Source organism: Octopus sinensis, unplaced genomic scaffold (assembly GCF_006345805.1).
Source record: "Octopus sinensis unplaced genomic scaffold, ASM634580v1 Contig07123, whole genome shotgun sequence".
NCBI lineage: Eukaryota > Metazoa > Mollusca > Cephalopoda > Octopoda > Octopodidae > Octopus > Octopus sinensis.
The window spans coordinates 97,501-116,317 of record NW_021829853.1 but is presented as its reverse complement, the minus strand read 5'-3'; the positions used below and the strand labels follow the sequence as shown (position 1 = coordinate 116,317).

Sequence of the window (18,817 nt, the reverse complement as noted above, 5' to 3'; positions counted from 1 at the left end):
GTCTCAGAGGAGATAGTGTTAGTTGAAGGCTACCAAACCTGCCATACACAGACAACTTCAGCTTTATATATATATATATATAGACTTTTAGTAAGGTTTGATAAGAACCTGAATCCCCAGGCATGTTAATACTGTTTGAACGAGTGTCTAAGATCAAACTAATGTATGGGGTATTGTTGCAGAGGAAGAATTTGATGGTATTAGGAAGGGCATCTATCTGTAGAAAAAATGCCACAGACAATTGGAGTTTGGCCAGCTCCGTGCCAAAGTGTCCAACCCATGCCAGCATGGCAAATGGATGTTAAATGAGCATGTTGAGCCAAACCTGCAAAAAACCCCAAAACCCACCAGACATTAAAAGAAGAAAATGATAAATTAAGAAACACTCTTTATTAGCAACAAAGCTATTCATTTGAAAACTAACAGTTATGAAAATATGTTTGGAATTCAGTGATTTATTGAAATTATTTCTCCAATTTTGCAATACCAATTACTCCACAGGCAAGTCTTTTCCCGGCGTTTCCAGTAGTCTTGCTATCTTTATGACCACCAACGCCTAAATCGTCAATGTCTTCATGGACCTGGAGAAGGAAATGAAAAAATAAGCAAACAGTCGGCATTTAGATTACTCTGTTAAATGTGATATTTATTCACATTCTGTTGTGTCTGGGGAGAGTCATTTTCTTTTTGTGCCTTATTATGTAACACACTCACAGGTAAAATTTTCACTTTTTTCCTTATTTTTATTGTCCTAAAATTTTCGTTGCGCCTTGCAACCTTTTCAATAGTCTTGACTGTAAAACTATTGTAAACTCAAAACTATTGAAAAGGTTGCAAGGTGCAACGAAAAAAGTGGAAATTTTACCTGTGAGTGTGTTACATAAGGCACAAAAAGAAAATGACTCCCCAGACACAACAGAATATGCTTCAACACACAAAACTCATAAAGAATCTTGCAAGCCAAATCCAAAAACGAAATTTATTCACATTGTTTTCAATTAATTCTACTCAAGAGGGTTATCAACAATCATCATCGTTTAACGCCCACTTTCCATGCTGGCATGGGTTTGACGGAGGACTGGCAAGCCAAGTGGCTGCACCAAGCTCCAATCTGATCTGGCAAGGTTTCTACAGCTGGATGCCCTTCCTAACACCAACCACTCCAAGAGTGTAGTGGGTGCCTTTTACGTGCCACCGGCACAGGAGCCAATAAGGCGGTAACTAACTTTTGTACCTGTGGAACTGAAATTCTGTCAGCTGATATTTAAAAAACACCAATGACTCAAAATAATGTATTTTCAGTAAAGACAGGAATATTTGTTATTGTATTTTTTTGACCATGTCACTGTAAATATTTTGAATGGCATTCTGAAGATCTCCACCTCTTCTTTTATCAAAGTACTCTTCCTCACGGGATAAAAATTCACACACTTCTACATCTCCACCTTTTTCTTTTGTTTTTAAAAAAATCTTCAAGTATATAGGCACAGGAGTGGCTGTGTGGTAAGTAGCTTGCTTACCAACTAATTGCCCCGGGTTCAGTCCCACTGTGTGGCACCTTGGACAAGTGTCTTCTACTATAACCTCGGGCTGACCAAAGCCTTGAGCGTGAATTTGGTAGACAGAAACTGAAAGAAGCCCATCGTATATAAATGTGTGTGTCCCCAACATCGCTTGACAACCAATGCTGGTGTGTTTACGTCCCCATAACTTAGCGGTTCAGCAAAAGAGACCGACAGAATAAAGTACCAGGCTTACAAAGAATAAGTCCTGGGGTCGATTTGCTCGACTAAAGGCAGTGCTCTAGCATGGCCGCAGTCAAAAAGACCGAAACAAGTAAAAGGGTATAAAATCCTTGAAAGTCAGAATTGTTACTTGAAGGAGCCACACGAGGAATTACGAGAACCTCAATCATATTCAGGTTGGAACGGTTGTATCTTGCAATATCTCATGGCTTTGAAATTTTGATGAAGTGATTATTTTTAGAATCACATTGCAGGGTAGGTATGAGAGGCTGGATCCTGGCAAGCTTTATTGCTGAAGGTTTAAGTGAGGTTTTGTAAAATTGTCAGTGAACTTACCACCAAGGTTCTTCCAACGATGCTGTTTGGTCCATTCAAGCTTATTACGCTGTCTTCTATATTAACCTTTGCTACACCCTGACCAGACTCAACATTGCCAAGGTCGCCAACATGCCTGAGGAGAAGAAGATTTTTTTACACTCAGAAAGAATCATCTAGACCAGTGGTTCCCACTGGTGGTCTGCAAAGGGAGGACTGGGGGAGGTGGGGGGGTCTGGACTAAATTCAAAATTCTATACATATATGTGTGTGCTAGCGGGGTGCAAGGAGCATTGTACGAGTGTGATTATTGACAGTGCAGCTAACCGGCTTCCATGCCAGTGGCACCTAAAAGGCACCATTCGAGCGAGATCGTTACCAGTGTCGCCTTACTGTTACTCGAGCCCTGTGCTAGTAGGGTATTAAGAGCACCATCCGAGTGTGATCGTTGCAAGAGTGGCTATCTGGCTCCATGTCGGTGGCACATAAAAGACACCATTCAAGCGTGATCCTTACCAGCATCGCCTTACTGACACCTGTGCTGGTGGCATGTGTAAAAGATTTGAGCGAAGTCATAGCCAGTACCACCTGACTGGCCCCTGTGCCAGTGGCATGTAAAAAGCACCCACTACACTCATGGAGTGGTTGGCATTAGGAAGGGCATCCAGCTGTAGAAACTCTGCCAGATCAAGATTGGAGCCTGGTGCAGCCATCTGGTTCGCCAGCCCTCAGTCAAAATCGTCCAACCCATGCTAGCATGGAAAGCGGACGTTAAACGATGATGATAATGATATGTATCATCGTTGTTTAACGTCAACTTTCCATGCTAGCATGGGTTGGACGGTTTGACTGGGGACTGGCAAGCCGGGAAGCTGCACCAGGCTCCAATCTTGATCTGGCAAGGTTTCTACAGCCGGATGCCCTTCCTTTACACCAAACACTCCGAGATTGTAGCGGGTGCTTTTTACGTGCCACCAGCATGAGGGCCAGTCAGATGGCACTGGCAATGAAGTGGCTCAAAATGGTGTTTTTTACGTGCCACCAGCACAGGAGCCAGTCCGGCAGCACTGGCAACAACCACACTCAAATGTTTTTCACATGCCACTGGCACATGTGCCAGTAAGGCGATGCTGGCAATGATCACGCTCAGATGGTGCTTTTAACATTCTACTGGCATGGGTGCCAATGAGGCAGCACTGTCAGCGATTTTGATTTCACTTGCCTCAACAGGTCTTCGCAAGCATATTTTATTGTCCAATGAATGAAGGGTACTCATAAGTGGGGCTGTTTATACACCATTGGCACAGGCCATGGGTTATGGTCTCACTTGGCTTGCCTGATTTTCTCAAGCACAGCCTATCTCCAAAGGTCTCGGTCACTAGTCATATATATATATGTTGAGGCCATTAATATAACAGCAGCAGTAATTGAGATTAAAGCAGTGGTCATCTGTTGCTGTGACAGTGAGTTGGATAGCTGCAGGTGAAAGAATTCAATTTTAAAACTATACCCACCCAGTCACCTACTACTGGCAAAATTTCTGAAAACACCTGTAATTGAAGCCCAAAGTATGAGCTGGTGCACACTTTACATATTAAGAACATACAGAGTGCGTAGGCTAAATATGACAGTCTGCTTAAAAAGGAAAATAAAAAATAAAAATAAAAAGTATTTAAAAACAAAAAAAACAAAGCCGAGAGATAAGTTTAGTCAAAGTAGCTGCCCTCAGTTTCCACCAAAGCCCCCAAAGCTGGCATTCCTCACTGTGTTTCTCAGAAGATATTTGTACACGTTCATCTTGGCCACTAGCTTAGCCTTGGTATTGCAGGAAGACAGGCTGGTGTCTTTCTCAACACGTAGTAATCCATGGGATTACAAAGGCAGGAAGAGGGTCAGAAGGCCAGAAAATTGATGGGGCTGGTGAAATTCTCTGACAGCCACTTGTAAAATCTTTCTGGAGCTATAGGCAAGGAATCAAATCCTACTGCCACACATAACCTCCCAGTAGCAACCCTCTTTAATCAGGGATTGACCACAGTCTCTAGTTGTTTCACATAGCTGTCTGAATTGAGCCTAAGGCCCTGTTCAAAGATGTGGGGCAGCAGGACCATCTCCACTGGAGACACACCCAAAGACTAATCGCAGTTTGTGGGAATTTGGTTTTCTTGATACATGGGACATCACATGGATTGTAGGCAAGTCACCTTTACAGCATTCACAGAGCATTGATGAGCAGCATCAAAATACTCTGATAAGCATTGTGTGTTATCATGATACAGGTAACTCTCCTAATATTCAGATGGCTTCCTGTCCTCCAGCTCTGCTAACTTCCCAACAACAACTTTAATTCTTGTGCTCCGCAATGCCATCGACCGTTCCCCAAAACATCAAAGCTGTTCCTGAATAAAGAAGAGATCTGACCTCATCCAGCTCTGGCAGCACACATTCGGTGTTTAAAAAAAAACTCAAAAATATTTACCTAATTTTATCAGCAGGAGCTCCATGTTCTTTACCCTCTGGGTTGAAATGTCCACCAGCACTCACACATCCTATATTTCAAAGAAAATTAGATTAGATTAGGTTTTTAAAATCAACTGTCCCTTTTTTATTCCTACAAAGTCAACTCCAATGGAATTTGAACTCAAAATGCAAAGAGAGAGAACACTTAAATACTTATACCATTCTCATGTCATGGTTCTTCTGCCATTTGGCACTTTGGACCCATGTCGATGTCATGTAAAAGCACCTGTGACGGCGAGACATTAAAGGGACCTGCTACATTCATGGAATGGTTGGCATTAGGAAAGGCATCCCGCCATAGAAACAAGCCATGATCGACCTTAGCCACTAAACCTTTTTCTATTGATATTTGATATTTTAACCTCCAGGTTAATCAATGCCTTGAGTGAAATTCATAGATGGAAATTGTATGGAAGCTCATATGTATGTGAGTGTGTGTGTGTGTCTGACATTGGTTACCTTCATTTGACATCTATTTCCCATACTGGTTTGACCAGGAGCTGGCAAGCCAAAGAGCCACACCAGGCTTCAATTGTGGATGTTGGTTTTGTTTGACACATCAAAAGAACCATCCGAGCATGGCCGATGCCAGTGCCACCTGACTGACTCCCATGCCAGTGAAGCATAAAAAACACCCACTACACTTCAGGATGGGGTTGGCATTAGGAATGGCATCCAGCTGCAGGAACTTTGCCAGATCAGATTCGATCCTGGTGCAGCCTCCCGGCTCGCCAGTTCTTATTCAAACTGTCCAACCCATGCTGGCATGGAAAGCAGATGTTAAAGGAGGACAACGATGATTTGGATGGCCTTTCTTTACAGAGTGCACTGGGTGCTTCTTACATGGCTTTTTAAACAAATGATTACCAGCCATTTGGCATGCTATTTACCATCTTAATTGAACAGTAAGGAGGGTGACTTGCTGAAGAACACTATCTCAGCTATTGATTTTTAATATACTTTGTCTAACCCATGCATGCATAGAAATCATCATCATTGTTTAACGTCCGTTTTCCATGCTAGCATGGGTTGGATGGTTCAATTGGGGTCTGGGAAGCCAGGAGGCTGCACCAGGCCCCCAATCTGATCTGGCAATGTTTCTACAGCTGGATGCCCTTCCTAACGCCAACCACTCAGTGTAGTGGGTGCTTTTTACATGCCACTGGCCAGAGGAGCTGCCATCGATCACAATCAGATGGCGCTTTTTACATTCCACCAGCACAGAAACCAGTCAAAGCAGCACTGGCACTGGCCACATTCGGATGGTAAAATGTGGATTAAATGAATAATGACATATGGCTGAAACTTAATTAGTTTCTTGATTAATAGTTATTTTGTTAACATACATCTCACTACCAGAAATTTACTAGAATTAAAAAAAAAAAAAAAAAAAAAAAAAACCAAAACAGTTACACCTGTTTCACCTGGGGGTCTCTTCACATTCTCAGTACTACTTCAAAGACAGAGGGAAAACTCTAAAGGAGAGAGAAAGAGTTCCTTACCATTAGTATTATCTCCAAATTCATGAATATGGAATCCATGCTTGCCATCGAGCATTCCTGCAATCTCTCCTGTCACCTTCACAGGTCCATTACTGCACTGAAAAGACAAACCAGGTCCTCAGCTTTTAAAAACAGACTAGCAGTATCGCCCAGCGTTGCTTGGGTTTGTTTCGACCCTTTAAAATTGGAATTTTAGAAAAGTAAAACTTTCACATTATGTAGCTTGTTATTCTCTTTAAGTGAACATTTTTCTGGTTGAAATACACCGAAAAATGGAGACACAGCAGTAAAAAAAATAGGGATTTTCATAGAAAAAAAGCACCTTTTTGATGTAAATAATTTTTGGTGTTAACATGGTCCGATTTGAATTTTTTCTTCTACGGAAGGAAGAGCAAGCCATCTATCCTACTCTCAATTTTGGTCAACTTGCGCTGCAGGGTCTCGGAGGAGATAGTGTTAGTTGAAGGCTACCAAACCTGCCACACACAGACAACTTCAGCTTTATATATATACTAGCAGAATTGCCCGGCGTTGCTCGGGGCTGAATTGCTTGAAAGTACTGTTAATGATTGCACTGAATTATGATGATTATTCAGGCAAATATTGGTATAAGTTTACGGTGGGAGATAAGGACTTAACGATAAAACGTGTGCCATTGCATTGTTTTGGGGGAACCAAATTTCTGATGAGCATTATAGGGGCACCAACTTTAAGTTTGAGAAAGTGTGGTGGTAGTCCGGGGTGCTCAAAGGAATTGAGTACCTCTATTGGATAGTTGATGACATCCTCTGGGTCAGGAGTTGTATCGATAGACTGATATACATAGACTTCCCCAGGAATGAGTTTTAGCATTTCATCATTAATATGGTGAACAGTTTTATTCCTCGGGGCCAGTATAGCCTTTTTGCCAATCCAATCCATATTCTGATAATTAGCTTGTAGATCTGGGAACACTGCATCTCTGAGATCAGAAGGCGTCTTAACAATGGTACAAATGGAATCGATGGCAATATTACCATTTTCATCCCCTGGTATTTTGCCTTCGCCAAGTGCAAGGAGAGTGTGAGGAAATGCTGATGTGATATTACGTCGCATATGAGCACGCATGTTGGTGTGAAGTTTGAGAGTTACTTCCCTTTATTAAAAAAAATATGCATTAAAATGGAAAAAAATGATGGTAAATTATTTGTAAAATTATAGACTCATCGTAGACGCGCGCTAATACCCAGGAGGGCTCGATATGAATCACGACTATAAGATACCTGGTTTTGGTTAAACTGCATTGCAAAATGTGGGAGTAGTTAGGAATCTAAATCGGAGTAGACAGACACACAACCTTTCTTTTATATATAAATATTTTCGTCCTAAAAAACTTTGTATGGATTGAATGGTTACCTCTATGGAAATATATACACGCACATTATACATACATGTGTGTATAGATGAATATATAAATACATTTAAATATCTATATACACTTTTGGGCGATCTTTCTTTTTCTTAGAGATAACTTTAGATCTTATATTCGTCCTAAAAAATTTGTATGGAGTGAAAGGTTACCGCTATGGAAATATATACACACACATTATACATACATCTGTGTATAGATGAATATATAAATACATTTAAATATCTATATACACTTTTGGGCGATCTTTCTGCTACTTGGATATAGGTCTTATATTCGTCGTAAAAAACTTTCCTGTCACACACTCACGCACACACACACACATGCACACACACACGTTAGCTTACAATTTTATTTATATATTTGCGTGTCTATGTGTGTAAAGTGGAAGTGGGAATGTAGAGTGAAATAGTCACTCACTACAGAAAGTGAATTAGTTTCACTTCATTCGTTGCACACTGTGTGTGTGCGTTTGCGTGTGCTGTATCCCACACTAAGAGAAGCATTTGACTCATACACCACAATGTGAGTTTTCTCTAAATTTTGCTTAATTGGGGTTGAAATTTTAAAAAGTGGACCTGTCACGACCCGATGCATTCTACTCTTAAAAATGCTAGGTAAATTGTAATTGAAGAAATCCTATATTGTAGATTTCTATAAGATACAAAGGGAGGCAGATAAAATCTGCCTTTTATAATAAGAGATAACAGAAGGTTTACAAAAATAAACAAAAGACGAAGGCAGGTGGAGTACAAACAAATAATGTATTAGTATGGCACTCAGGAATAGAAATAAAACAAGTCTTTTACGTTTCGAGCATACGCTCTTCGACAGAAAGATACACAGAAAAGAAACAAGGAGAGAAACAAATTGCGTGTAGGGGCTAACGAACCAACATATATATGTAGATTACAAATGCACACACACCACACACATACCAATAACAAAATGGAAGAAGTTTACTATTGTACACTTGTATACTACATAAAATGTATTTAATTTATATAATGTATAAATCCTGTTGAGTGTAATACATGGGATGGATGCCAATCAGAATTTCTGACCATGGGATTTCACTTGCTCACTAAACCCCACAACTAAACTTATTGAATCAGCCATGGAAGTGGTTGAGTATTCCATAGATACCATTAATGCTAGAATCAAAATGAGAGCGAGACAAGAACTGGATCTTTGAATTCCAGAAACCAGCCATCCAACAGGCTTCCAGTTTCCACAGTCTCCAATTTTGCTGTCAAGCCATGGAGTGCATTTGAACCTGGGACATTGTGATTAAGCAACTTGTTAAGCATCTGACTACAGCACATCTACATAACATGCAATCATGACCGGGCCCTCCTACCTTCTTATGACCGACTCCATAAAACAAGGGTCAACAGTTTTCAGCTGATGCTTCTGTACAACATGTCTAGACCAGAACATATTTTAGCCATTATTTGATGGCAAGGCCTCAACAGCAAGCTGGAGCAAAGCAGAAGGATTAAAACAAACTTTGGGAGTGAAATTTGCTGTTGGAAACCTTGAATAGTTTTAAGATTTGGAACTGAATATTCCATCTTCCCACCACACAAAATGAAATTGCTCCATACTATACTTTTTTCATTTATAAAAAAAAGTTAATGATGCTTTGTCTGGATTTTATAATCCACACCTTGAGGAAATATTGTCAATGAGTGACTAACCCCAGCCAGAATGGAAAACGGACGTCAATGATGAGTGATATACAAAGGATTTGAAGAAACAAAACCCTCTTGCTACAACTTACAAACAAAACCCTTGACAGCATTAGAGGTCTTGTGAGATATTGCTTTATCTGTCAAGTTGTGTTGATGCTTATGTGGAGGGGACCTGTGGAAGAGATAAACCCAGGAAGACATAGGATGAGGTAGTGAATCATGATCTTCGAATGTGGGGTCCCACGAAGGTAATGGCAAATGATTGTGACCTTTGGAGATTTGCTGTGCCTGAGAAGGTTCGTCAAGCCAAGCGAAATTGTAATTGTTGCCAGTACTAGTGACTTGTAATAGCTTCCATGTTGGTATCATGTAAAAGCACCTGTGACGGCGATACATTAAAGGCACCCGTACATTATTGGAATGGTTGGCATTAGGAAGGGCATCCTGCCATAGAAACAAGCCACGATAGACCGCTAGCCACTAAACCTAATTTATTTTCCTTTCGGGTTCAAAATGTAAAAGACTTTCTCACTTCCTGAGCATTAAACTAATACATGTTTGTTGTTTACACATCCTACTTCGTCTTTTGTAAATTCTCACTATATATATATATATATATATATATATATATATATATATACACACACACACACACACAGGAGTCGTTCCTAAACACTTAAAAGAAACCCCAAAATGTACCAATGTACAAATGATGGTGGCCATTAAATTCCCAAAGGAATTCTTTTTACTTTATTTTCCTGTTTTGACAAGAATCCTACCTTCAAACAAATATTTTCTCCTTGATTTCTGGAGATAATTTTCTAAAGCTGACAACAGTAGATGATGCAAAATATCATGGACCACTAAAATCTTGCCGTGGATCCATGAGAATGTCCCATGGACGATAGGGGTCCATGTGGACCCCGGTTGAGAACCACTGGGTTAGACAAAACTTACTGAGGAAGATTTCCTATGGCCAGATAATCTCTTCCTGTTTCCAAAACTAAGTAAAATTTCTTGAAAACCATGAAACATGAACAGCACAATGACCAGACATGTTTTTATGGAAGATTGCAAATGAATGAAACTACTCGAATGAAAATGATGTTTGTTGACAATTAGCGTTTGATATCAAGACAAGACAAGGCGACTAACATTCATGTCATCATCAGCATCGTTGTTTAACGTCTGCTTTCCATGCTGGCATGGGTTGGACGGATTGACTGAGGACTGGCGAGCCAGAAGGCTGCAATTTGATCTGGCAAAGTTTCTACAGATGCCCTTCGTAATGCCAACCACTCCGAGAGTGCAGTGGGTGCTTATATGTGCCACTGGCACGAAAGCCAGTCAGGCGGTTCTGGCAACGACCACGCTCAAAAGGGCGTTTTTTGACCACGCTCAAAAGGGCGTTTTTTATGTGCCACCTGCAGGGGAGCCAGTTCAGCGGCACTGACAATGACCAAGCTTGAATGTTGTTTTCCACATGCCACTGGCACATGTGCCAGTAAGGTAATGCTAGCAACAATCACGCTCAAATGGTGCTTTGTACATGCCAGACATGGGAGCCAATCTGTCGCTCTGGCAACGATCACACTCGGATGTGCTTTTAACGTTTCACTGGCACGAGTGCTAATCAGGTGGTAGTGTTGTATGTAAAAAATCCAACATTTTGGGCATGTCCATCTCCAGAAAGGGAGACAATGCCTGACATTATAAATTTCAAATACAAAAATAGAGTACTGTAGAGAGAGAGAGGAAGAAGGGTTATGAGTTAGTGGTGGTGGTGGGAGTGTACAATAACAAAAGGAAGAAGTAAGCTGAGCAGGTCAGAAGTAGGTAAGGTCAAGACAATTAAAAATAGTCATAAAAGATATAAAAAAATATACTAGATAAAATCTGTAAAGAATGGTCAGAACTGGTCAGCAGTTGTGTGAAAAGAGAGGAGGGTGGGTGGAATTCTGAAATAACGTCTGAAAAGAACAAATCTATTTTAGGGAAGCAGTGACTCTAGTATTTGACTGGTATTTAGTTCTAGGTTCAAATCAGACAGACGTCAACTTTGCCCTTTCTCTTTCCATGGTCAAGGAAAACAAAGAATAACTAAACACTGCACAACCTTTTGTCTGAGGTTCCATTGTGTCTACTTGTTCACCATTCTGGAGCATTAAAATATAACAATAAACAAGCATTGATATTGTTCCCCCCCCCCCTCCACATTCATATGGGACCTAATTTTCCTTTTCATCTCGGAATAGTTTATTAGAATGCAAGTTATTGTAGCAACCACAATAAACAATATTTATTGTTACATGTAAAACAATGTCCAAATCTAGTTCAAATGTTTTAATACTATTATTATGAAGGCAACGAGCTGGCAGAATCGTTAGCATGTTAGGCGAAATGCTTAGCAGTATTCGTCTGTCTTCAAATTCCGCCAAGGTTGACTTTGCCTTTCCTCCTTTTGGGGTCGATAAATTGAGTACCAGTCAATCACTGGGGGTCGATATAATCAAGTGGCCCCTTCCCCTAAAATTTCAGGCATTGTGTCTACAGCAGAAGGACTGTTATTCTTCCCATCACTTTTCCAACACCAGTTCCTGTATCTTGGTTCTACTTGTATGAACCATGGTGGATAACTATTTATATAATCAGGAAATTTAAGTGAAAACCATGTCTAATAAACTAGCAGTGGACATAAAAAAAAAAAAAAAAAAAAAAAAAGGAATTGTTTTGTTTTCCTTTTCCAGCTTCTAGAACGATTTACTTTTTCTGTGAGCAGGATTATAAGTAATTATGTCCAATATAAAGATGAGAGCTCAAATCCTGTTGGTACCCTGTATTTATGAAAAGGGTTTCTTTTCCTCATCTGTATTTATCTTCAATGTAAAACTCAGTGAGGCTTCAAATCTGTTTAACCTTGGCTTTTCTCTGCTCTGATGGTTTACACAAAATTCTTTGAAGCAGATTTTTTATGGCTAAATGCTCTTCCTGTTTCTAAAGTGATGTTTCCCTTAATCCTTCAAACAGCATGATAGCCAGGCATGTTTTTCTGCACACAGAAAAGATAAGCCGTTCTAGAAGCTGGAGAAGGAAAACAACAGTTTGTGATTGATAGAAAAGAAGTTTTAAAAAATTTGAGGGGAGGGGTTAGTCAATCAAATTAGCCCCGATTTTGATAGACTTTATTTTAATCTAATCCCAGAAGGATGCAAAGCAAAGCTAATCATGACAGGATTTGAATCCAAAATGTTATGAGCGAGAACAAATACCACAAAGCATTCTGTCGGACACTCTACCGACCCCTAATTGACCCCTAATTGAGTAAATGTTCCTAGCAATGCTAGTTTATTTAATGGTAATTTATTTAATGAATTCGAGTATTTGATTGGTATTTCATTAAACTGAGAAGGAACAGCAAAGCTGGTCATAACTGGATTTAAACTCAATGAATTAAAACAAAAGGACATTTTGTTGGATGCTCAAACAATTCTGCCAAACAACTGTCTTGAATAATAAATATAGAACAGGAAAAAAAGAACTTATTCTGTATCAGGAATTAAAAGTATGAAGATGCTCATAAGCAGAGATGAGACAATGGTTTGATCCTAAGCAAGCAACTTTCAACAGGTGAAAGCTCTTGCTCACCAACAGCTTTTGTGAGTGAAAGCCAGAAAAGTTGAAGTGTGAATTAAGGCCCAGGGGAACAAAAGTAGCCAGGCTGTAGGTAATATGTTGCTCCTTGTGTGTATGGAGTGTGAGAGCTAAAGTGTTAGAGAATACAATATACTGAAAGCTATTAAGTGCTGGGACAAGCTGACTTTCTGGTTGTTGTGGCTAAGTATAGTGCATCACAAGTTTAAAAGCTAGGTTGTAAAGCAGGTGAAAGGAAATGTAGTTAAACTAGTCAATTATGAAGAGACTAAATTTAGCATCAAAGATCAACAAAAAAACCCCGAGTTGATCACAGCTGGCATGTCATTGATCTCAATCAAGTTAACCATGGTTAACATAGGACTAACAACTGAGACAAGAGTTGTGTCAGGTGAGTTGTAAAAATTATTAACTCCTTTGATGCCAGCCTCCTTAAGGCCGACCTTGGTACTATTGTACAACCTTTGCATTTTAGCTGTTTAGCATTCAGATTACTTAACCAAGTATAATTCTTAGCCATTCACATTAATTTTGATTAATCATATATCATCTTGTGGCTTAAAGACTTTAACCCTTTCGTTACTGTATTTATTTTGAGATGATCTGTGTTTCTTTCAATTATTTTAAATATAGCAAAGAATTTAGTAAAATAACTTATCATTCAGTAAGTGTTAGGAACATAAATTGTGACTAAGGTTTGACGGAAGATTTTAATTCAAAACTTATGGCATTTACTATATTCTTGATTATTTTCAAACTTAACTGAAATAAAGAAGGTGCATTTCAAGAGAGACAGAGTCAGGAAAGGGTTAAAACAAGTGATGAGAGAGAGCAAAACTGGTTGTCATGCAGCAGGGGTTTGTAAAAAGATCTACAGAAATGATGAGAGTCAAGGCCATGCTGTAGCACAGCTTTCTGGGGGCTGATAAGATATTTTAAAATTTAGCATATGATTTTCAAGAATTTTGCAGTTTATAAAGATAAGCCAATGATAAGTTTTTTTTTGTAGCACAATATTAAGTGTTGATAACAAATGGAAAGCAGTGAAAGAAAGTGGCCACAAAATGTGTTTTTATTCTGGTGATAGCTTTAATTTAGTCAAATTTTTAATTGATTTGAGGCAGAGTAGGCGTAGGAGTGGCTGTGTGGTAAGTAGCTTGTTTACCAATCACATGGTTCCGGGTTCAGTCCCACTGCGTGACACCTTGGGCAAGTGTCTTCTACTATAGCCTCGGGCTGACCAAAGCTTTGTGAATGGATTTGGTAGACGGAAACTGAAAGAAGCCCATCATGTATATGTGTGTGTATGTTTCTGTGTGTTTGTCCCCCCAACATCGCTTGTCAACCGATGCTGGTGTGTTTACATCCCCGTAACTCAGCAGTTCGGCAAGGAGACCAATAGAATAAGTTCTAGGCTTACAAAGAATAAGTCTTGGGGTCGATTTGCTTGACTAAAGGCGGTACTCCAGTATGGCCGCAGTCAAATGACTGAAACAAGTAAAAGAGTAAGAGCACATTTTTTACTCTGTGCTGCAAGCTACCAGTTTGTCATCATTTTAACAACCACCTTTTCAGGCCCATATGGTTTAGATGGAATCAGTTGAGCCAAAATGCTGTATAGCCAGGCACCGTCCCTGTCACCAACCTTCACCTTTTGCAGGCAAAGTAAAATAATTTCCCATCACCAAACATTTTCCTGCAAATTTGGAAACAAATGATGCTTATATGGCACTGGTGTCCGTTTACAACTCCTGTCAAGACAAGGCAACACAAACTCACACGAGGGGCTTTTTAGTATCTAAGAAATCCATTCACAAGGATTTGATTGGCTTCGGGCTTCAGTATTAGACATTTGCCCAAGGTGTCACACAGTGGGACTGAAACCAAAACCATGTGGTTAGGAAACAAACTTCTAACAGCCACACCTGTGCTGGGTTATTATTATATTTTTCTTCTTTTTGGTCATTTCAGATACAGGAAACATAATTTTTATTTTACTTCTTGACAGAGCCTACACACACTTGTTTGATCTATTGGAAATTATAGCCAAATCTTATAATCTTCCACGCTGCAATTGTTTTTGTTCCAGCACACGATCTCAGATCAAGTCACTCGCTATGCAAGTACATCTAATTATTCTGCCGGCTCAAAATAATTTGCATATCTACAACACTAAGCTTTATTCTACATAAATATTTTATCAACTATTGTAGTCAACTAATTTATTATATACCAATAAGAAAGAGAAGTCTCGAGGCTACATTCTGTTAAGTAACAGCTATATACAGCAATTGACATAGTTTGTTCTTTGAGGAGCCGTCTATGACGAGGAAGGAATCAAAACATTTAAAATGTTCAATTTACTTCAGACAAATATGAGAGGTTTACACGTGTGGTAAAAACGATATTTTATGAGATAATGGAAGGAGCCTGTGATTAATTAAGATTAAATTGAATTACTGTTCTGAATATCTTTCATAAACAAAATAACACTATAATTTTAGAAGTATTCGAAAGGTCCAGTCTGTCGTTTCTATGATGTCTTTTCAGTTTAAGAATATATTTTTCATATTCACTGTTTAAAATATTCTTAATTGCCCAAGTTTCAGAACGGGAAAGTGGTACGTTTCTAATTAACGGTCACATAAACACAGAATTTTATGGCTTAAAAAGCTAAAGTAGTTATAAGGTTTACATTTTACGACAGAACACTATAAATTTGAGTGTCACTGATGACTAAAGTAAGGGAGTCAGGGCAAGACGGGGCAGAACTAGGTCGAACCGAAAACACGTGGGTGAAAACATTGAATAAAGTTTGACGCCATTTGCGGGTAATGGTTTGATGGAACGGATCTAATTAAAATTATCTTAAAAGGTGCTCAAAGTGGGCCAATGACGAGAATTTAACCTATTTAGGAAAATAACAATATAGCTTTTATGAGATGTCACTCGACTTGCTAGAAAAAACAGTTAAATCATTTTCAAAACCTACCCAACTGCTTAAAAATGGAAAACTGAGGAAGAAACAAAATTTAAACCGGAGTAATTATAATTAGTAATGTTGCTTAAAGAGTAAGATGTTTACTGTTGAATAAAAAGCCGCAATAATTATGCAGCAACCCAATATATATTTCTTTATTGCCCACAGGGGGCTAAACAGAGGGGACAAACAAGGACAGACAAACGGATTAAGTCGATTACATCGACCCCAGTGCGTAACTGGTACTTAATTTATCGACCCCGAAAGGATGAAAGGCAAAGTCGACTTCGGCGGAATTTGAACTCAGGGCGTAGCGGCAGACGAAATACCTATTTCTCTACTACCCACAAGGGACTAAACACAGAGGGGACAAACAAGGACAGACAAACGGATTAAGTCGATTATATCGGCCCCAGTGCGTAACTGGTACTTAATTTATCGACCCGGAAAGGATGAAAGGCAAAGTCGACCTCGACGGAATTTGAACTCAGGGCGTAGCGGCAGACGAAATACCTATTTCTCTACTACCCACAAGGGACTAAACACAGAGGGGACAAACAAGGACAGACAAACGGATTAAGTCGATTATATCGGCCCCAGTGCGTAACTGGTACTTAATTTATCGACCCGGAAAGGATGAAAGGCAAAGTCGACCTCGACGGAATTTGAACTTCAGGGCGTAGCGGCAGACGAAATACCGCTAAGCATTTCGCCGGCGTGCTAACGGTTCTGCCAGCTCGCAGCCCAATATATATAACCCTAAACACCGGGTGTGCGTATTCTTTACTTTCGCGCATATATATACTAATTAATTAACTGTTAGGGTCACAGAAAAGTATATCAGTAACTAAAACTAAATCACTTCCAACGCGTATCGTATAATTATAATACACTGAACTGATATTAGTGAAGACCATTTGTGGTGTAATTAAGCCCTTGTGCCTGCCTTGGGCATAAGAAACACAGCCAAGGGAGACTTCCTACATGGGGGAAAACTACGACAGAACTGTGACATTGATAGGAGGGTCCTGGACTTTGTCACCCACCATATCAGGTTCTACAAACACAGAGAAACAGGACTTCCTCGGGGTAGATTCAGACAGACTGTAATGTGGCGGACATAATAGGTGTAAAAAGGCAGAGAAAACAGGTTTTATACGGGAGGGAAATTAATGCCGTTTATTTTTGAATGTGTAGAGGTAATGATAGTTAAGGGATTTCGCAGTTGTTTAGAATTGTCCATTACTGTTTAAATAAAATGATTACAACCACGCCCATCCACTTAGAATTGTATTATCTGATGTTAAGGTAGAATAAGTTTTAAGGGAGATTTAGCTGATATTTCTAGCAGGCCATGCAGTTTAAATTACATCAATGTAGATAGAAACAAACCCAAAATGAAAAATATGTGCAGTTTCGATCCCTGGGCAAAGTACTCATCAGCGACTTACAAATAATGTCCTTGAGAAAGGTTTAAACACCATAACAACCGCATTTCGACGTGCTTGAGCGATTTTATTTTTAACGAGTTTGTAAATAAAATAATGATAAAAAAAGGGATTAATATAAGAAAACTACAATTAGAAATTCAGGCAATGTGAAATTCATAGACGAGGAAAAAAAAGCGAAAAGCGAGGTTTTTATTTTAATGTAAATAAATTACGTCGGTAATTTTTTGTAAATGGTGTACAAATGTTCTACATTTGCAACAAGATCGAACATTTTATATATATATATATATACATGCACACACACACACATATATATATATATATAAATATATAAACGGGTCCTAATCAAGCACCTAATGAACTGTAAAACCGAGACATGAAACGATTAAAACGAAATCTAGGTAATTTATATGCTTTTATATAAGAAACAGGGTGTATAATACACATGCAGATACATATATATATGCCTGTGTGTGCGTATATATATATATATATATATATATACACACACACACATGCACAGACATGTGCATATCTATGTATACAGGGTTGGCCAAGTCACCGGACAGTAAACCATAATCCATTTAATTCCAAGATTAAAGCAAAAAAATTATTTGGAGACTTCGCTAATAAATAGACAAATGCTGAAAAAAAATGACGGTGATTTTAACTCACAGCATTTAATTATTAAACATTCATAATTGGAACGAATAAATAAAAATTGAATATTAAGTATTTATGGAGTTTCGATTTACTGTCGGGTGACTTTTGGCCAATTCTCTCTATATACATATATATATACACACATAAGTTCAGCAAAAATTTAGATTTAGATGAATATGGTACTTAAGTTAAAGGCACCAGAATTTGGTATGGTATTATCCATATCAATCAAATGGGTTGATTATAATCAAAATAAGCAACAAGGATATCCAAAGGTAGTGTATATATATATATATATATACATACATATACGCACATAAATATGTATCTACATGTTTATCATTTTTACAAATTATACACCTTATTTCTTACATAAAAGCAGAAACAAAATATATTTAAATTTCGTTTTAATCGTTTCACGCCTCGGTTTTACAATTCATTAGGTGCTTGATTAGGGAACCGTGTGTGTGTGTATATATATGTATGTATGTATGTATGTATGTATAAAATAGAGCGATTGGGCTGGAGCAGTTATTATTATTATTATTATATAAGATAATAAAAGAAAGAGTAAACTATAGGAAATGAAAGATTAATAAATAAATAAAATTAGAAAAGCATTTGGTTGTTGTTATATTGAGTTTACCTCTTGTTTGAAGTAGATTTTGCCTGAAACACTCTCGGAACTTCCCAGAACACAAACAGCCTGCATCTTGAAGGAGAGATGAGAAAGTGGAGGAAATTGCCAGAAACTCAACCTTTTTACAACACTGACGGACAGACAGGCAGACAGACCTGCGCACTCAACACTTACATACGAGCAGTAGTAGCAGCAGCAGCAACAGTAGTAATAGTAGTAGTAGTTGTGATAGATGGTTGTTAACGGAG

The 18,817-nt window shown here is 38.8% G+C and overlaps 1 protein-coding gene across 1 annotated transcript; it reads right to left on the bottom strand.

The window, feature by feature from the left end:
- Positions 1–371: 371 nt before the first annotated feature.
- Positions 372–18,753, bottom strand: LOC115227776 (superoxide dismutase [Cu-Zn]). The gene is made up of 5 exons (XM_029798510.2): positions 18,576–18,753; positions 6,083–6,179; positions 4,540–4,609; positions 2,082–2,196; positions 372–581 (listed from the first exon to the last, which is right to left on the bottom strand). Exons 1-5 carry the CDS (start codon positions 18,639–18,641, stop codon positions 465–467), a joined length of 465 nt encoding a protein of 154 aa, XP_029654370.1. The 5' UTR covers positions 18,642–18,753; the 3' UTR covers positions 372–464.
- Positions 18,754–18,817: the final 64 nt, after the last annotated feature.